Genomic DNA, 17,866 nt, shown 5'->3' with positions numbered 1-17,866 from the left:
GGCTCAGCTGTCCTGGCTGTGTCCCCTCCTAACTATTTGTGTACCCCCAGCCACCCCCACACTGGTGGGGTGAAGTAAGGGGCAAAGAAGGCCTTGACACTGTGTAAGCACTGCAAAATCAAATATATCCCTGAATTATCATCGCTATTTTCAGCACAAATCCAAAATAAAGCCCATACCAGCTACTATAAAAAGAAATTAACTATATCCCAGCCCAAACCAGTACACACCATCTCTGATGCCAGTGCCACAGACCAGCAAGCAAACTGGGCTTTTAACTTACACATGGGAGGTAAAACCAGGGGGGAAAAAAGGAGGGAAAGAAGTAAAGCAACTCTCCCCCGGGCTGGAGCTTTAATCCCCATTTCAAGGGAGTTAGTGCAGCAGGATGATGGAAATTAGAGCCACGCCTGTTTCTTTTCAGAGTCTTTGTACTGGTGTTTGAAGGCAGCGTTTCTGTGGCTTAGCAGGTGGTCAGCATGTGAAAATAAAATGAGAGAGTTCTCACTCCCCAGCTGATGGGTAGTGGCAACTCACTTTCCACTCCTGTCTCTGGAAATGGAGCTGGAGCAAAGAAAGTAAGGTAAAGGAGAGCAGGTGAGCATCTCCTAATGAGACGTGTCACATTCCAGAACAAAAAACCCCTGTTCTGTATTCTTTGAGCTTGTGCTCAACACTCTAGGGAATCTTAAAGAATGCATGTTAGTAATTTCAATGTGAAATAATAAGTTCTTCAATAAACATTCTGAAATTCCAAGGTCAAAAATGTTACAATTACCATATTATTAGTCTCTAGTGTAATAATTTGGCTTTTATGTACAAGCTATGTGGGAAGGTGAAGGAGACAGAAAAGACTTTATTTTTCAATTGTCTTTTCTGTCACACTGAGAGGATTTTCCCTATGCAGTCATTGTCGTGCTGTAGGGAAAGTAATGAGGTAGGAAGGAGAAGTGTGACTGATGTCTGCAAGGCACTGTTCAGCAGCTTGGCTCGGCTCTCCCAGCTGTTTGCATGGATCTCCTCTGGGAAGGGATGTTTTGGGAGCTCCTGGCTGCAGGGGCCCCTGGTGGGACCAGGCTGCACTGCTGCAGAGCTTCTCGGTGGAGCAGCACCTGTCTGCTCCTGAGCAAGTGTCTGCCCCAGTCACTGCTTTTTGCTGGGACCACTCATTTTATCTCTCCAGGACAGCCCCTCTGGTGTGACAGGGTGGCCAGGTGCCAATGGGTGTGCAGCTGGTGACAGCAAGGGAGCTGTTTCCAAAGCAAAGTGCTTTACACCTTTCTCAAACGTTTTGTGCTGTTGCCTTCGGTGACACTTCAATATCTGAGCCACCTCTGTGCCCCTGCTGTGCTTGCTTCTGTGAGAGATTTAGGAACTTAGCTCTGCTCTGTGCTTTCATGTGGCTCCCCCCAAAACAGTGAGTTAGGACAGCTTTGCAACAAAGCTGTTTATTTGGCCCCTGGAGTATGCAAGATTTCCCCCCACACCTACCCAGGCTAGAGGACCTCCAGGTCCAAGGTGGACCCCAGACTCTTGGCCAGAGCTGCTGGGTCCAGGCTATGCCAAGAGCAGGGCTCTTGGCTCTCTGTGTGGTGATCAGGGTGGGTTGCAGCCACCATGCCAGAGCCACCATCCTCTCTGCATCCTTGGAGTGAGGACAGGCAACAGCAAAAGGCCCTGGATGCCAGCTTGGCCAAGGATAATCTGCTTTAAATGGATTCCAAGAGTGAGGCAAGGTGTGAGAAAGGAGCAGAGGGTGAATGCTGGTACCTGTGTCCCTCTACCATGTGCTGCATGGAGCAGAGGTGAGCTGCAGAACGCATCCTGCCAGTGGCACCAGAGTGCCACAGCAGTGGCAGCAGCTGCAGGGCATGTGCTGGGCATGGTCCATGGGAAGGAGAAGCCTCCAGCCTGATTTTTCTGCTCCCTCCTGTCCCTGAGCTCAGCTGTGTGGAGCATTACTCCTGCCACATTGAAGATGTCTGAGATTGTCCTGTACAGCTCTCTATAAATGACAGTGATCACTTTTTTTCTCTTGCTGCAGAAGAGGTCTGCTGTGCACAACAGTTATGTAACACAAATCTCACTTTTAAGGGCAAACACCTCAGCTTGCAGGAGGGTGAGAAAAAGCAGTAACAAGTAAAGAGTTCAGGCACTGATCTGAGCCTGGCTGAGGCACTGCAGTCACACCTAATACCAGGCCAACATTGCCACGACCACTGGTGCCTTTCAGACAGACCAACAGTGCATAGCAGTAGTATGTGAGCTCCTTTACAAGACACTCAGGAATGTTAGGGTTCAAAAAACAGGTATTTAATAGCTCTTGGGTAAAGGCCATGAGTTTGTTACTTTATCACAACTCATCCAATAACAAGTGTAAGTGAGCATACTGTAAGTCTCCTAATTTTATTTGGAGAGAAAACTGCTGGTTTGCTTGCTTTTTAGAGAAATGTGTGCTAGTTACAGGTGTAAGGGACCTCAGAGGTCTCTAGTCCACTCTCCTATTGGAGAGGTAACATGGGGAACCTGCTTGTACATAGATTTTATCACAGATGATTCAGTGGGAGTCTTGAAGCTGAATTCCCCATGAAGGAATAAACAACTGATAATTGTTTTGGGTAGCAAAACACAAGATTTGAAACCCTTGGCATTGAAAAGCCTCAAATTTTTATATTCTTGTGGTTCTGAGCATCTTTATGGTTCAGCAGCTGCAGGGCCTTTCATTTTGCTCTCCTAAATCAAAGCTTGGCTTCTCTTGACAGATTTTGAGTGAAGGTTACCCTCCAACTGACTGGGTGCCCAGAGCACTGAGCTGCTTGCTTTGGTCATAGCAGATGAGCTGGATACAGATACCTGGGCCATAGGAGCACCTGTGGAATTCAGCCTTTGTGTCATTATACAGAAACACTAAACCTAGGGCAGTAGCCCACTTGGGTTTTAGAGTTTCCTCCTATTACTCCTCTCTGAAGAAAGGGAGTTGAAGCAAATACCAAGCTTCAGAAATCATTTTGTGTGGTTAATTAGGGTGTAAGATTAGCAATCTGCGTTGCTGGACATCTCAGCTCCTCAGTGGGCACAGGAAAGAGTCCCTCTGTGCAGCCTCTGTGATGTACAGGTATCACTCTGTAGCTGTCTCTCATCACTCTTTGGTCAGTGTTAACAGAATAGGATCCTGATTTACTCTATAGAATTTATAACCTAGTTCATATCATTGATGCTCATATTAATAATATTTTTTGTCCAATAATCCAACACAGGGAAAATGAACACAGATCACCTGCTCCCTACACACAGATTGATCTGTTAGATATACTTGTTTCCATTGAACTTCATTCTTACCACAAAATGCTGCCAGGGTACCTCCTCGATACATTAGCTCTCAGGTGGCTCTTAAAAAAGTGAAAAAAAAAATATACATAATGTCAAGTGAACAGGGAAAAACTAACAATGAATTTATTAAACACCAGGAGTTATTTAAGTAGCAAGTGCAGGAAGAATTCTGGAACGGAAAATAGGATCTTTTTTTTACTATTTCTGCACTACCTTATCTTTGTGCTTCCCCCCCATTTTGGATTCCCCATGTGTTTGCTGTTTCTGTGTTTTCCTCCCTCAGTTCCCCTGCTATACCCCATCTACCTTTTCTAATTCTATGGGAGTCAATTTTGCCAAGCAGGCTTTCTCTGGCTGCTGCACTTTCTGATTATTTGTATGCAGAATGCAATCTATATGAATTAACTAGATCCTAAATATATATCAAATCCAACTTGAGTTTTCAGGTTTGCAAAATTACATTCCTGCCTCTGCTGATCCATCTGTGAGTGGGGACCATATGTCAGTTACTTTATCAGGAAGCTTCAGAGGGATCCATTAGAGGGAGTCTGCAGCATAATTAGAAAAAAGAACATTTGTTTTCCCAGCTGCCCTGTTTTCATCCTTCCTCTTCAAATGTTCTGCTGGTTTCAATTAAACTCACCATAGATGCACCAGCCTGGTGAACCTGGAGAACGAATTGCTTTAAAAACTTAATATCTTCCTGGCAAGGTAGATATTTTTCTGTTGGTTCAGCTGTAATGCAAAAAACTCCTCAAGGGAAGGTGTCACAAAAGACTGTCTTGCTCTGTGATCCACAATGACACAGCACCGTGCCATAAGGGTGAGCAGGTGAGCCTCAGCAAACCCCAGTGCTGGGGCCGTGCCCTTTTGGAAGGGCTCTGACTGACACCCCAGAGGCCACAGCTGCACCTCCAGCCCCACTGCTCTCCACCTGGATCCTTGATAGGACATGGGGGAAGAAGCCAATCCCCATCCAGCTCTTGCAATGCATTGTATTGGCAATGTCCCAGACTGGCTGTCCTCCACGGTGGGAGGTGGACCTGGGGTATCCCAGGACCCAGAGCAGAACTGCTCAGCATTGCCACTGCCTCTGCCCAGGCTGGTCACCCCTTCCCAGCCTGCTTGGGAAGAAGCACCAGATGCCATGCAGACATCCTGCCGGGGCACAGGGCTCTGCATTTAGCTGCAGGATTAATATTTATCAGCTGGTTTTCCCTATTTCTCTTGTCCAAAATGAGAAGCCTGTGCACAAAGCATTTTATTTCATTAGGGAGTTCTTTTGTTTTGGTCTGGTTTTTTAACCTTGTTTATAGAGGTCATTCTCTGTTTTCAGTAGAGAAAACAAGGGCAAAATATGTATCTGCTTTAGGAGCACAAAATGGTGGGTTCACAGAGCTCATCCTGCAGCCTTTGCTGGTCTAAAACAAGATCTTCTGTTCCCTCAGATGAATTTATCCTTAACATGGTGAGTGGGGATGTGACAGAGAAGAAGACTTGCCCTGAGGCTTGCCATGCTGTGTTGGACACCTTGGTGCTGTTCACAAGGTGTCTGGGACATTGTCCTGAGCCATGAAACCCCACTCAGCTCCCCATGGAAAACCTCAGCAGAGCTTGAAAGATGGTCTGGGTGATCAGGTGTGTCCACACATGCTGGGCAAACACTGATGACTCCCAAGGAGGTGGGATAGCCCCAGTTATGGCATGTGTCTGCCCAGTTATGGCATATGTCTGCCCAGTTATGGCATGTGTCTGCCCAGTTATGGCATGTGTATTCCCCTACACGGTAGAGACCACCTTTGTCTGTTCAGGCCTGCCCTGACAAGGGCACAGCAGCGTGCAGTGGCAGCCGAGTGCCTCTGGCAGGAACACTGCTGAGAGCTGCTCTCACTTCTTCTGAAGGCCCCAGCTCCAGCTGAATTGGAGGAGAAGGTGTTGAGAAGGATCAGGAAAACTAAGTTTGGTGGGACAGGACCAGCAGCAGATGCTCAGGGCAACTGTGCTGGTCAGCCCGAGCGTCCCTCCTGGAGACACCCAAAGTGTTAACCCCACCAGTGCTTATGGCTCCTTGTGTTTCTGCTTATGTGAAACAACAGCATCTCAACAGGCCACACTGCAGCCAAATTTGTAATGTTTGACTGTGTGTTCCCAAGCCTTTCGTGTTTGGAGGCAATTTACTCTGTGTGTTTCCCAGCTCAGGGGCATTAAAAACATCCTCAGCTTTTCTCTGCCTCTCTCCCACATGTGGTTTTCTGTCGGATGCACTTTGTACATCCTTGTACTGAAGGTCTAGCATGTGATGTATTTTAGAGGAATTTCAAGTTCAGCCTTGCTTTCCCAGGTGAGACTCTTCCTAGAGAAAATCCCACAGGAAGGTGTGCCTTCGTGCAATGCATCTCCAGACAGCTTAGCAATGCAATAGATACAGACTGCCAAAAGTGCCTTGTTTTATTTATTTAAAGTAGATGGAGTTTAGCTGCCAATATGCAGGTTTTGTTGGTTTTCACTTCTTAGCATAATTACCTAACTATGGAGATCCACAAGGAAATAAGGGAGGAACCATTATTTAGCCAAAGGGGGACAATAGCTGCACCTGATTAATAAGTCACGGGTGCTTACTAGCTACTAGATTTTCATGTATTGCCTGCAAAGGTGTTAGAAATACAAATCAAAGGTTAGTTTCATTGGATTTAACTGAAATAAGGATTTCAGGAAATGTCTCCCAGAAAACATTGGTGTGTGCTAATGAGACAGAGCCAGATTTCAGCTTATTTGTAGAACAGACACATCGTGATCGCCCACTGCTCATCCCAGGTTACCACAGCAGCCCTCACCAGGGGAAGCAGAGCAGGATGCTTTGCTTCCCTGTGCTCTCAATTGAGTTTGCTCATGTCATTTACAGATGGATTACATTCAGACAGTGGAAATCAAATATTTATAAAATCATATTTAACTCATTACCTTGTGTTTCAGTTGAGAATCTCGGGACCAAACAGTAACTCTGGCCTTGAAGAGGGTTGTCAGTGCCTGGCAACACAAGGCTGTGGGCCAGCAATAACAGTAGTCAGCCCTAAGTAGCTGAGTTTCATCAGATTGGTGTGTAAATCTGATTAAAACTTCAGAGAGCTCAAATAAACATCAGACTCTTGATAAGTTAGTTCAGCTGGATGTGGCAAGAGAAGTTTACAAAGCTTATATTGCTGTGTGTCGTTGAAGATTTGCTTGTTGACCAAGGGGTTTGTGGACTTGTCATGGATCAGATGCTATGAGGTTCCATGCTGGATTTCTTCAGGCATGTGCCCTGTAAGTGCAGGCACATGCTGCTGTGCAGAGGCTGAGACCACCTTTAACATAAGCCTGACTTTTTTACATATCTTCCACTGGGGTGTTCTTAGTGATGCTCATTGTTAGTGGTGTTGGAGTCTCTCTGAAGGGCAAGGATCCACCAGGAGAAGTGCCAAGTGTGCTGTGCCGAGAGCCACTTGGAGAAAGGAATGGGTATTTAATGGGGGTGTGGTGCCTGTGCCCTGATCTTTGTGCCTTAAAGGATCTGGAAGCCTCTCATGGCATTTCAGAATACCTTCTTTTCCTCTCACCCCCTGTGTTCCTGTGTTCCTCCTGCAGGCCATTGGACGCCCACACATGCCAGCCTACTGGTCTCTGGGATTCCAGCTGTCCCGCTGGGGCTACAACAGCCTGGATGTTCTCAAGGAAACCGTCGACCGCATGAAGCACTATGACATCCCATATGTGAGTATGAATTGCTCACTGCGTGTGCTAATCTCACACTCTAAAGTGAGGTGAATAAAATTATAATGTAGGAAAAATAATTATCTTACAAAGAGAATTGTAGAATAAAAGGACATTCGTAATCTTATGTAGTGGGTTTGCATGTATAACTTCATAATGCTTAAAAGAACATTTAAAGTGGGCTGTGAACATGATGTTTAAGTGCTGCTCTTGGCTGCATAGGAGGCGATTCTGGTGTGGATTTGCTGTTATGCAGTATGAGGTGCTAGCATTTTAATAACAAATAAAGAAAAATTTCTGATGCAGATCACTGCAAAATAGTTGCTAAATTAGGACTTCTACCTTTTCGTCCACTAGGATTACAATTACAATCTCTTAGGTTTCATTACATATGTTAGTTGCCTTTTAGAAATACTGTTGCATACATTCTGATTTCTGTATCAAAAACTTCAGTCATAGAATCATAGAATAGTTGGAGTTGGAAAAGACCATTAAAGGCCATATAATCCAACCCCCCTGCAATGACCAGGAACATCTTCAACTAAATCAGGTTGCTCAGAGTCCCATCCAACTTAATCTTGAATGTTTCTATAGATGGGGCATTCACCATCTACCTGTTCAATGACTCCATAGTAAAAAATTCCTTCCTTATATCTAGTCTGAATTTACCCTCCTCTAGTTTACAACCATCACTCCTTGTCCTATTGCTACAGGCCCTACAAAAAAGTCTGACTCCAACTTTCTTATAAGCCCCCTGTGGTATTTAAAGGTTTCAGTAAGTTCTCCCTGGAGCCTTCTCTTCTCCAGCCTGAACAGCCCTATCTGTCTCAGCCTGTCCTCATGGCAGAGGTGCTCCAGCCCCTCTGATCATTTTTGTGGCCCTTCTCAAGACTTGCTCCCACAGATCTATGTCTTCCCTGTCTGAGAACTCCAGAGCTGGATGAAGTATTAATGTATTTTTTTACTTTAAAAATGTGTAGGATGTCCAACATTATGATATTGACTACATGGAACGGCGCCTGGACTTTACCTACGATAAAGTGAATTTTGCTGGTCTGCCAGAGTTCATGAAGGAGATGAAGAAGAATGGAAAGCACAATGTTGTGATTCTGGTAAATTGATGATGTTGCTAATTATTTCTCCATTTATAAGAATGATTCAGAGCATAGTCTTCATAGCAGTACCTAGGTGCTAAGACATGTATACTAATGTAGCAGATTTTCCATTTTCTCATGTGCTGAGAAGAGCCGAAGAACAATTTCTCAGATTTAATTTTTTAAATCATTGAATTTATTTGATATCTCTGTACCGGTATCATCTCTATACCAAGACATTAATTCTCTGTCGCTTTTTCCCCACTCAGCTATGAGAAATTTTGCCTCTGAGTTGACATAGGACTGCTTTCTTGCAATTCTTTCCCTGAAATGAACAAATTAATTTAATACACATACAAAAATAGCTGAATAGTGGAAGAAAATCTATTCCTAATCACACTGGAAGCTACTAACTACAATTCATGTTTCCTTGTACTTACTTCTTATCTAAGTTAATGTGAGAGATGATCATTTGTATGCAAATTTGTGGAAAATGTATGTTGAACCTCTAACCAAAACTGGCATATGGCCAAATGAATTAATTTGGGTACATGTGAAAACTGGAGTTTTCCATCTTCCCCAGTAAATTTTTTCTACAAAATTCTCTGTTTCTCTCCAGCACTTCCCTGTATGTCCTTATTGCCAAAATGACTCTGTCACAATAGCTAAGTGAGCATCAATGGCAGCAAGGAAACTGGAGACCAATTTAATTGAAATTTAGGTAAAGATGAAAATAAATTAAGAAATTAAATAAAATCCATTGATAAATTCACAAGATCCTGCTCTCCAGGGTTCCCCAGCACCTTTGCAGTAGGAGGGCTGCACTCTCCAGAACAGGCTGCAATTTGTTCTCCATAACTACTGGGCACAGGATAAGAGGAAAAGCACTTTAACTTGCAGCAGGACAGATTCAAGGCAAACATTAGGGTAAAGCTGCCTGTCTGCAGGGTGAGCTGAGCAACAGCTGCTGGGGCCAGGGTCCCTCCCCAGGTGGGTGCTGTGAACAGGCCCAGCAGATGCATCAGGCATGGCTCAGGCTGAGCTGACCTGCAGCCACAGGGTAACGAGGAGGAGACAATCCCCCAGAGCTCCTCTCAGGACTTTTTGCTGTAACTGTGGGTTTGTAATCTGTTTCCTACCTAAATGGTGAGTTTATATCTTTCATTTGGGTACTACTGTCCTTACCTTCAACTGCCAGTCTCTCACCCTTCCATTTTCCTTCTTGATACACTGATTCAAATAAGTGTATTCTCCCTCAGCCTTTCTCTGCTAAGCTAAACAAACACATTTACCTACAATTATATTGATGGCTCGTGCTTCTAAGGAGACCAGGATTCAGTTAATCCAACTGAATCATGATGGACAGCTCACTAATGTTTGGACTCTAAGTTGATCCAGTCCTTTTAAAATAAAGGCCATGTTCCTCTTCTTGCCCTGGGGGTCCTGTCAAAGCCCTGTGGAGAGAGAGACTGAACAGCAGAGTCCTGAATTGTGGTACAGTTGCTCTTTAACTTGTGCTATATATATCTGGAGTCAGGATAAGCAAGAGCTACTGCAGTTTCCTCACCTAAAAATCACAGTATCTTGTTAAATAGATAGATTAGGGCAGAAAAGCCTCCCTCCTGTCCTTATTTTTTCTCACAGTTTGTTGTTTAAAGTTTGAAGTTTAAAATACGGCTGAGGATGATGGACTAGTCAGCACCACAGATATCAGTGTTTTCTTTTTAATCGGGAGTTTTCTGAGAGTTTCTTTAAAGGTAGCTTTTATTATTTGCCTAATCTTTGCTTTGGTGTACTACAATTCCATTTACTGCTAGGAATATCAGACTAAACCATGCAACCCAAGTGATCAATTACATATTGGTAATGGAAACAGCAGTCTATACAGTGAATGCTGCTTGCTGGCAGTTTGTCTCTAAAGATACCTTCCCCTGAGGGTTCCATTCTGGGAAGCTCAGGGGTGCAGCAGGGAAATCAGCTTTCATCAGTGAAGGTTCAAGGCACAGCATTTAAATAGTAACAAGTTACGAAGTCACTTTGATGGAGAGAAACTTTAAGACAAAAATAGACCCAAATTAACTGGATACATCATTGTAAATAACTAAGCAGTAGTGAGCACACAATCAGTGCTGTCAGGGATGATTGCTCTTTCTAACAGTTAGGCAGTTTAGACTCTGTAACCACAATACTGCACTAAAAATGATCTAATCTCTTAGAGCTGTAACATTAAATACCACATGCCTATTTATCTCAAAATAGTTTGCAAAACATTAATATAGGAGCAAAATACCAGGAGTTTGGGGTAGCTCTTCCTATGCATTCTTGCCTTTCAGTAAATACATGGTAGTCATATCTTTTTCATCAACGTTGGGATGTCTCCAGATGTTTTGCACTTGCTACTGGGAATGAAGCTACAGGCAAGCAGTCGTGGTTTAGTGGATGAGCTACATTATCTTCTTCCTTATGAGTTTAACTTCAACATTTTTAAAGTCCTTTCAGTTTCTCAGGTGGCACATTCTGCAGCAGGGAAGTGTTGCTATATGAATTCAGCTGTTAGACAGATGCAAGGAACATAGCAACTCCTAATTCACACAATGAGCTAATAGGAATTATTCTTCTCTAACCTGCAACTAGGGCCTGTCTTCTCCTCTAGTTCTTTAGCCAACCTTGGGAAAAAAAAGAACAAAAGCTGAGCCAGTCTGTCCTTCATTGTTTAAAAGTTAACGATAAGCCTAGGTTGCACTGGTACTGAAGTTTTCTATTTTCATATAAACATTTTTACTGAAGAGGATGTTTAGTGAAGGACGTTGTATAATATCTATTAAATCATACTAAAAATAGAAACAGCTAGGAATGACGTGAGTGACAAAATACTTAAAAGTCAAGAGCAACATGCTCATGACTCAAAATAATGCTCAATATCTTTACATTTTTAAGTCCAATTGTGTGAGCTGTAGAGGCAAAAATTTCCAGAGGTTTTATGGATGTGCATCAAAATATATGTTTGGGGTGGGGCCACAGGTGGAAGTGCATCAGTCTAGGTACTTGGTGGATGCTCCCAGGTCTTTGGGCAGTCAGCTGGAGTTAAGGATGCTCAGCACTTCTTCCCCAAAACGCTAAAAAGATGAGTGAAGATTTAACAGGTATGAAACTCCTTCCCCACAAACAACCCTTGCATGCACTGAGAGGTTTTGTTTTCTTTAGGGCAATAATAAACCTGCATAATGTATGAGATTTATGCACTGGAACAACCTTTCAGCTGAAGGAAACCATAAGTTTGGATTAGGAGTAGCTAATTAAGCTGACTTCTTCTAGCCTTCAAATCCCTTGAGAGACATCTTTACCACAATTATAAGATAATTATTGCAGATGGACAGTTTTCTCTTTTGCAAAGTTGGACTGTTGATCAAGTTAAAAATGTAATGGACACTTATAGTCCTTATGGAGGTGACACTAGAGCTGGATGAAGTTAAACAGAATTTCACACTTGAAGTAGGAATTTAGCTGTAGCTTTTGTTATTGAGGCATGGAAGAACATACTTCCCTCACCATGTCTATAGTTATGAGAGGGCTCACAAGTAAATTTAGGTAATTAATTTAGGTATTTAGGTGAAATTTAAAACAAGTCTTTAAAGCAGCTTACCATTTGGGGTCTGATATTTTTTTCTTCTTAAGGCATTTATTAGTTAGACTTCTATCACGTTTGGATCAAAGATCACTTAAATATTGTACAAGCTGCAACTGAGCTGAAGAATTGTTTCAGTGGTGTTTTTCTTCATCGTGTTTCATAACTGAAAGGTTTTGCCTCAAGCAGAACCTGAGGAAGTAAGATTTTCTAAGGAGAAAGTAAAGAATTCCCTTCTAAAATGGCTGCAGTCTTTTATCTGTTCTAAAAAACACAAAGCAGATACTTGCTTCCAATTAGGGATGTATTGCAAAGAGCACTTACCTCCTTTTGGTTGCAGCTGACTGCTGAGTCGCAGAGTACCTCTTCATTCACTGGCATTTCAAAGTATTCCTAACTTCATTACTTTCATTACTTGGCCTGTGTCATCCCCAAGAGCTGATCAGGCTTGCTTTGGATGAGCTTGGTGGCTACTGATGGTCGTCCTGAGGCAGAGAAGTTGTTGGTGTCAACATCACTGGCAGCAGTGGGAGGTGGTGACCGCCCCAACCAGTGGAAAGGACAAGCTGTGGGGCGTAAAATGCTGTGGTCTTGGTGCCTGGGGAGAACAGAGGTGGTTTGGAATGGAGGGCTAACAGGGCCCTTTTGAGGCTAGATGTGCCCAACTTCAAGCCCCTTGAAAAGTTTTAGTTATTCCAGCACTGAGCTGTTGATGCTGAGGCAGCTGGAATAAGGATTGCCTTGGAGGAACCCCAGAGGTGCTCAAGTGTGGGAATGCCCAGAGTAGCACCCAGTTCCAGCAGAGACCCGGGGCGGGGGAGATTAAAATCTAGTGCTACTCTAAAATAATTTGAACATAGAAAGTCTCATAAAAAAACAAACATGAGACTATGAAGTAATTTCACATTGCTTTTGCCTTACACAAGAAATACTTATGACATATCCTTAATGACTTTTTCAAAATTATTATGTGCTCTCAACTCTTATTAAATTTTAATGTGTTTTCTTCCAATATTTTTGCAATCAGCATTAAGAACATAATCCAAATTTCTCTAAAATATACAAATAAAAGAGTAATTGTTACCTCTGGGATTTGAATAAAGGAAGTGTGGTTGCTGTTTTCAGGACCCTTTCATAACCAAGGATGAGGAGCCAGGCACTTACAGACCTTATGAACTCGGCCAGGAAATGGGAGTGTGGATCAACAACTCTGACGGTGTGACTCCTGCTGTTGGGAAGGTTGTTTTTTTAATTTTGTGGTGCATTTTGTCTAGTGCTGCTTCAAAACAATAAAGCAGCAGTGTAATAGGAATGAGAAAATAACCAGGATTTACATATGTAACCCCTAGGCTTGGCCTCCTGGAGATTCTGTGTTTCCTGACTACACCAACCCCAGGACAGTGGAATGGTGGACCCAGTTGTGTCTGGAGTTTAAGGATGTCCTTGACTACGATGGGATCTGGATTGTATGTCTCATTATATCTGCCCTTCCTTCTCTAAAAAAAAGAAAATGAAGATTTTCACATCTTAATCTCTTTATTAAAGGATATGAATGAACCATCCAATTTCATGAGAGGCCAGTATCCTGGATGTGCTGATAATGAAATCAATAACCCTCCTTACACTCCTAGTAAGTAAAATAGTGTAATTTCATTTTCATGAATTATTATTATATTTTAATTTTATAATTATATGTTATATAATAGAATATTATATTTTATAGTAAGATTAATATTATAATTTCATTGGGTTTTTTGTTTGTTTCTTTGTTTCTTTGGTTTTCTTGTTTGTTTTGTTTTCACCTGAATAGGCTATATTTTAGGGGGAAAAAAATCCATTCTCTCATTTTCCATCTTTCCCTGCCTGTTCTGTATGTTCTGTTACATATTTGTTGAAGACTCCAGTGGCTCAGCTTTGATGGAGCACCAGAAACTATCACTTTCCTCTGTCTAAGGTTCTGCCTCATAACAGGACTAGAAAAATTACATTTCTTGCCATTCTTTGAGCAACAGGTTCCCATCAGAAAAAGGGCAAGATAGCTATATACTATAACTCAGCTAGACTTATGGAGGGAGTAACCCTTCTGCCTTGCCACTGCTAGTCTCAGAGATGGGCAGTCTCTGCCTTCTCACAAACTATGACAAGGGAGATTGTATCTCCCTGGTGCCTTAGTTCAATATATTTCCTTTGTCTTAGGAAAGAAGTTTTCACTGTGTTACTACAAATGGGCTAAAAATAAGTTTTAAAATGTCTAAGCCTATGGGAGACTTACAAGAATGGGAAAATCTCTTCCAGTAGCTGAGTTAATGATATGCTCATTCTTCCCCAGGAAGCCATGAGTACCTATGATTATTGCCAGTGGTGTGGCAGTTAATCCAGCCAACATTTCCCCAGAAATCCCAGCTGCCTGAGTAATGTTAATATGCAGCAGGAAGCCGATACATGAGAATTGGAGTATTGGCAGTGGAATATTGGAAATGTCCCCTTTTTCTCTTCAGGCTTTTGTACTCTCAGGAGAATTCCAAATTTTCTTTATTAAATTGCAATTTTAAAAAAAATTTTAATGTAAGAGAAACATAAACATAACAAAAGCATGAAAAAATATTAGAAAGAGATGGTAAATTTTTGAAAGCAGAAGCAGAGCTTTTAATGATGATTTTGATGCTTGCTCTCTTTGTGAGGTAACCACTGCATACTGAGCCATACTGGTCTTGGCCAAAGCCCAAGAACTGATGAGATTTCCACCTTTGCCTTAAGTTACCTTCATTTTTTGTCAGCCTTCAGAGCTACAAAAAAGATGTGAGACACTGGGTAAACTGGCCAAAAGAGCAGAGCTCCCTTTATCCCAAATAAAGGACTGAGAGTGAACCCGTGCAGTGGCTTCTGAGCCATGCAGCTGAAGCGTTGTGAAGATTAGCATTGATGTCTGAGCCACTAGAAGGGACTCAGACCTAGAGGCCTACATGACGTGCAAGGACACCGAGAGGTACTGAAGACAGGCGTGTTTTGAGCCCAGTTTCTCTGACTTGACTCATGCACATATGCCCCCGCTTCTGCTTGGGACTCACAGTGTTAGAATGATACTGTGGAATCATAGAGGGGTTTGTGTTAGAAGGGACCTTCAGAACCATCTTGTTCCAGCCTCACTACCATGGACAGGGACACCAGACCAGGTTTATGGAAACCCTATCCATCCTGGCCTTGAATACTTCCAAGCATGGGGCATCTGGACAGCCTGTTTCAGTGTTTCACCACCCTCACAGGAAAGAATTTCTTCTTTGTTTATAATATAAACCTACTCTCTTGAAACCATTGCCCTCTGTCCTGTCACTCCGTGCCCTTGTAAAAAGTCCCTCTCCAGGTTTCAGAAGGCTGCTCTAAGGTCTTCCCAGAGGCTTCCCTGGTATTGGTCTTCCTTCTGCAGCCAGGAGCCTCAGGTATTACATCCCAACATGCAGGGAATCTATTTGGAACCAGTGTTTAAGGGTTTTCTTTTCTATTTCACTTTATAGAATAGGTGCATGTCCTTAGCTGTCCAAGCCCTTGATTTATGTATGTATGAATGGTGACCTAAGCTGTTTAGTCCAGTAAGACATTAGGACCTTCCTGGGGCTAGCAGAGTTTTGGGAGCTCACTATTGTCTTAGGTGATTTTATCTGTCCAAGTCCCAGTCTCAGAGCCTCAGACTTTTTGTCAGTGTAGCCTTCAACCTCCTTATCTACATTTTATAACCATGATTGCACCTTACCATGGTTTCAACTTCCAAAGCCAGATGTCCTTCAAATCATTTTCTATAAAACACTTTATACTTAAGATTAATATGCAATTGTAAAATAATCAGTATTACTGAGGCAGAATACAAAATACTCAGAATAGGAATGAAGCATGAACCTATGATTCATGTGGTAGCATTTTCTCTCCTATCCCACCTTAAATTTATGGGGCTAATAATCAAGAACCACTGAGACATTAAGTGTGACTTTCCTCAGAAACTTAGTGTCTTCTTCAAAGACATATCGGTCAAAGTTATTGGAAATTGCCTATAAATTATTTCTGATGTAGATCACCCACACTGGAGTCGTTGTGTGTAAAGATCCAAACACAAGAATTGTAGCTGTAGTGGCTCAGCAGGGCTGAGAGGCTAATGGGGTTTCAGGTACAGAGAAACTGTAATAATGAAATGCAACCATACAGGAAGTGTGATTAGGCAAGGAGATTGCTTGTTCATGGAGAAGTATTTACAATAGTGCATGCACCTAATTAAACATAAAAAAAGAGTTTTTGAGAACTCACATTCTTTTTTATTTTGAGAGAATTTAATAAGATCTGCAACTCCATCTCTAAAAATAAATATAATGTTGTCGTGGTTTGAAAGAGAGATGTCTGCTAAGGAAGGCAGGAGCTTCCCTTGGAATGGAAAATGTAAACCCCTTCCCTCCAAATTATTATAATTTTGAAATTAGGAGGCTCGCAGGCAAAGATATGAGATTAGGAATAATAGCTCTTTACTGGTGGGTGGAATAAAGCAAGCAAACAACCACCCCAGCATTACCAGAACCCCAAACCCCGTGAGCGCTCCTCTGTCTCAGGCACGTTCCCGTGGGCGCAGTTCCGCTGGCGGCCGGCGGGGGCGCTGCTGGCTCCCGGCGGGCAGGGCGGGCGCGGTGATTCCCCCGCGGCTGCAGGGGGCGCTGTGGGCGGGCTCGGGGAGCGCGCGGGGATGGCGGCTGGGCCGAGAGGGGAAGGGACGGAGGAGAGGCCGTGCTTCAAAACCCTGGGGCAGCCGGCCCCAGTGCCCCTGCAGGACTCTCGGGATCTGGGACGGCAGGATCTCTCGGCAGGCAGAGAGTGCAGGGCTACAATACAGCAAAAGCTCAGAGCAGTGCGAGAGAGACAGACAGACAGAGAGAGAGAGAGAGAGAGAGGGAGAAGGGAACAAAAGGAAAGAAATCTAACTCCCAACAAATGTATAAACATCTGACCTGCCCAATTCCTGCTCTGGTGTTTTCATGGTGGTTACCTGAAGAGGATGAAAAATTTTTTGCACCAAATGGGCTTTATCAGAATCTCTTTGATATGGGATCAAAGACCAGGCAGTATCTATGCAATATTTTTGTCATTATGTAAAATAATATATCGTTAATTTAGCAAAGCAGAAATTTTCTTTCTGGCTATTACTTACTGAATACCTGACACCTGTACAGATGTTTTGAATTATTGGATGTAGAACTTGAAATTAATTATCAGTGTTTACTCAGTCCTCTCCCCTCTCCAAGGACATGTGCCTGTTTGCAAGCAAGTACTTGTGGCTATGTGCTAACCTCAAATCAGTGCAGGTCCAGCACCTCAACTTTTCCTCTTCCCAAATCTTTTGGTGTTTTCAGCCCCATATGAGTAGAAATGTGAAGACATTGAATTGTGATGTATATGGTTTTACAGTGGTTTGTATCATTTTCAGGCATCTCTGATCGTTCCCTGGCGGAAAAGACACTGTGTCCTGACTCCAAGACTTACCTCGGAGACCATTACAACACACACTCTCTCTTTGGCTGGTCACAGACAGAACCAACTTTCAAGTACGTTTTCTAAATATTTCTAATCAGATTCCAGGTGATTAAAATGCTTTTTAAAAGCCACTGATGTTAACCTGGAAAGTCTGTAATAGTATTTAATAAGAAACAGACCCATGTTTCATTTTATTGTTTGCCATTTAGTAAGAAGTTTCAGGAAAAGAGAACCTTGGAACAGGGAACAGAATCCCTTCTCATTTACTTTTCTTAGCTAAATCAGGATATATGTGTAGAGCCTAACTTTTCAGCTGCTGCTTTTGTATATCTAGAACAAGATGCTCCTGTGCTCTGTTAGAGCTTCTCATGAGTGTTTGCAGCAGAAGCAGCCTTGTGTGGTGTCAGGGCTATTTATCTGTCCCTTCACTATTGTGGTAGAGGAGTTTCTGTCACTGTCAGTGGAGAATCCAAACTGTACAGGTCCCCAGGCTGCTTCTGGAGCTGCCTCTGGTTCCTGGCAGGAGGTGTTTTGCCAATTGGCTTGGGGCTCACTTGGTTCA

The 17,866-nt window shown here is 42.9% G+C and overlaps 1 protein-coding gene across 1 annotated transcript in view; it reads left to right on the top strand.

The window, feature by feature from the left end:
- The window catches only part of LOC134549463 (sucrase-isomaltase, intestinal-like), a 44,609-nt gene that overhangs the window by 2,928 nt on the left and 23,815 nt on the right, over window positions 1–17,866 (top strand). The window contains exons 3-8 of the mRNA XM_063395006.1: window positions 6,955–7,080; window positions 8,061–8,192; window positions 12,925–13,038; window positions 13,149–13,265; window positions 13,345–13,429; window positions 17,258–17,375. Coding sequence (XP_063251076.1) covers window positions 6,955–7,080; window positions 8,061–8,192; window positions 12,925–13,038; window positions 13,149–13,265; window positions 13,345–13,429; window positions 17,258–17,375 — 692 coding nt within the window. The remainder of the gene's footprint in view (window positions 1–6,954; window positions 7,081–8,060; window positions 8,193–12,924; window positions 13,039–13,148; window positions 13,266–13,344; window positions 13,430–17,257; window positions 17,376–17,866) is intronic.

This window comes from Prinia subflava, chromosome 4 (genome assembly GCF_021018805.1).
Source record: "Prinia subflava isolate CZ2003 ecotype Zambia chromosome 4, Cam_Psub_1.2, whole genome shotgun sequence".
Lineage (NCBI taxonomy): Eukaryota > Metazoa > Chordata > Aves > Passeriformes > Cisticolidae > Prinia > Prinia subflava.
Note: the sequence above shows the minus strand (reverse complement) of the source record. Positions and strands in the feature narration are given on the sequence as shown.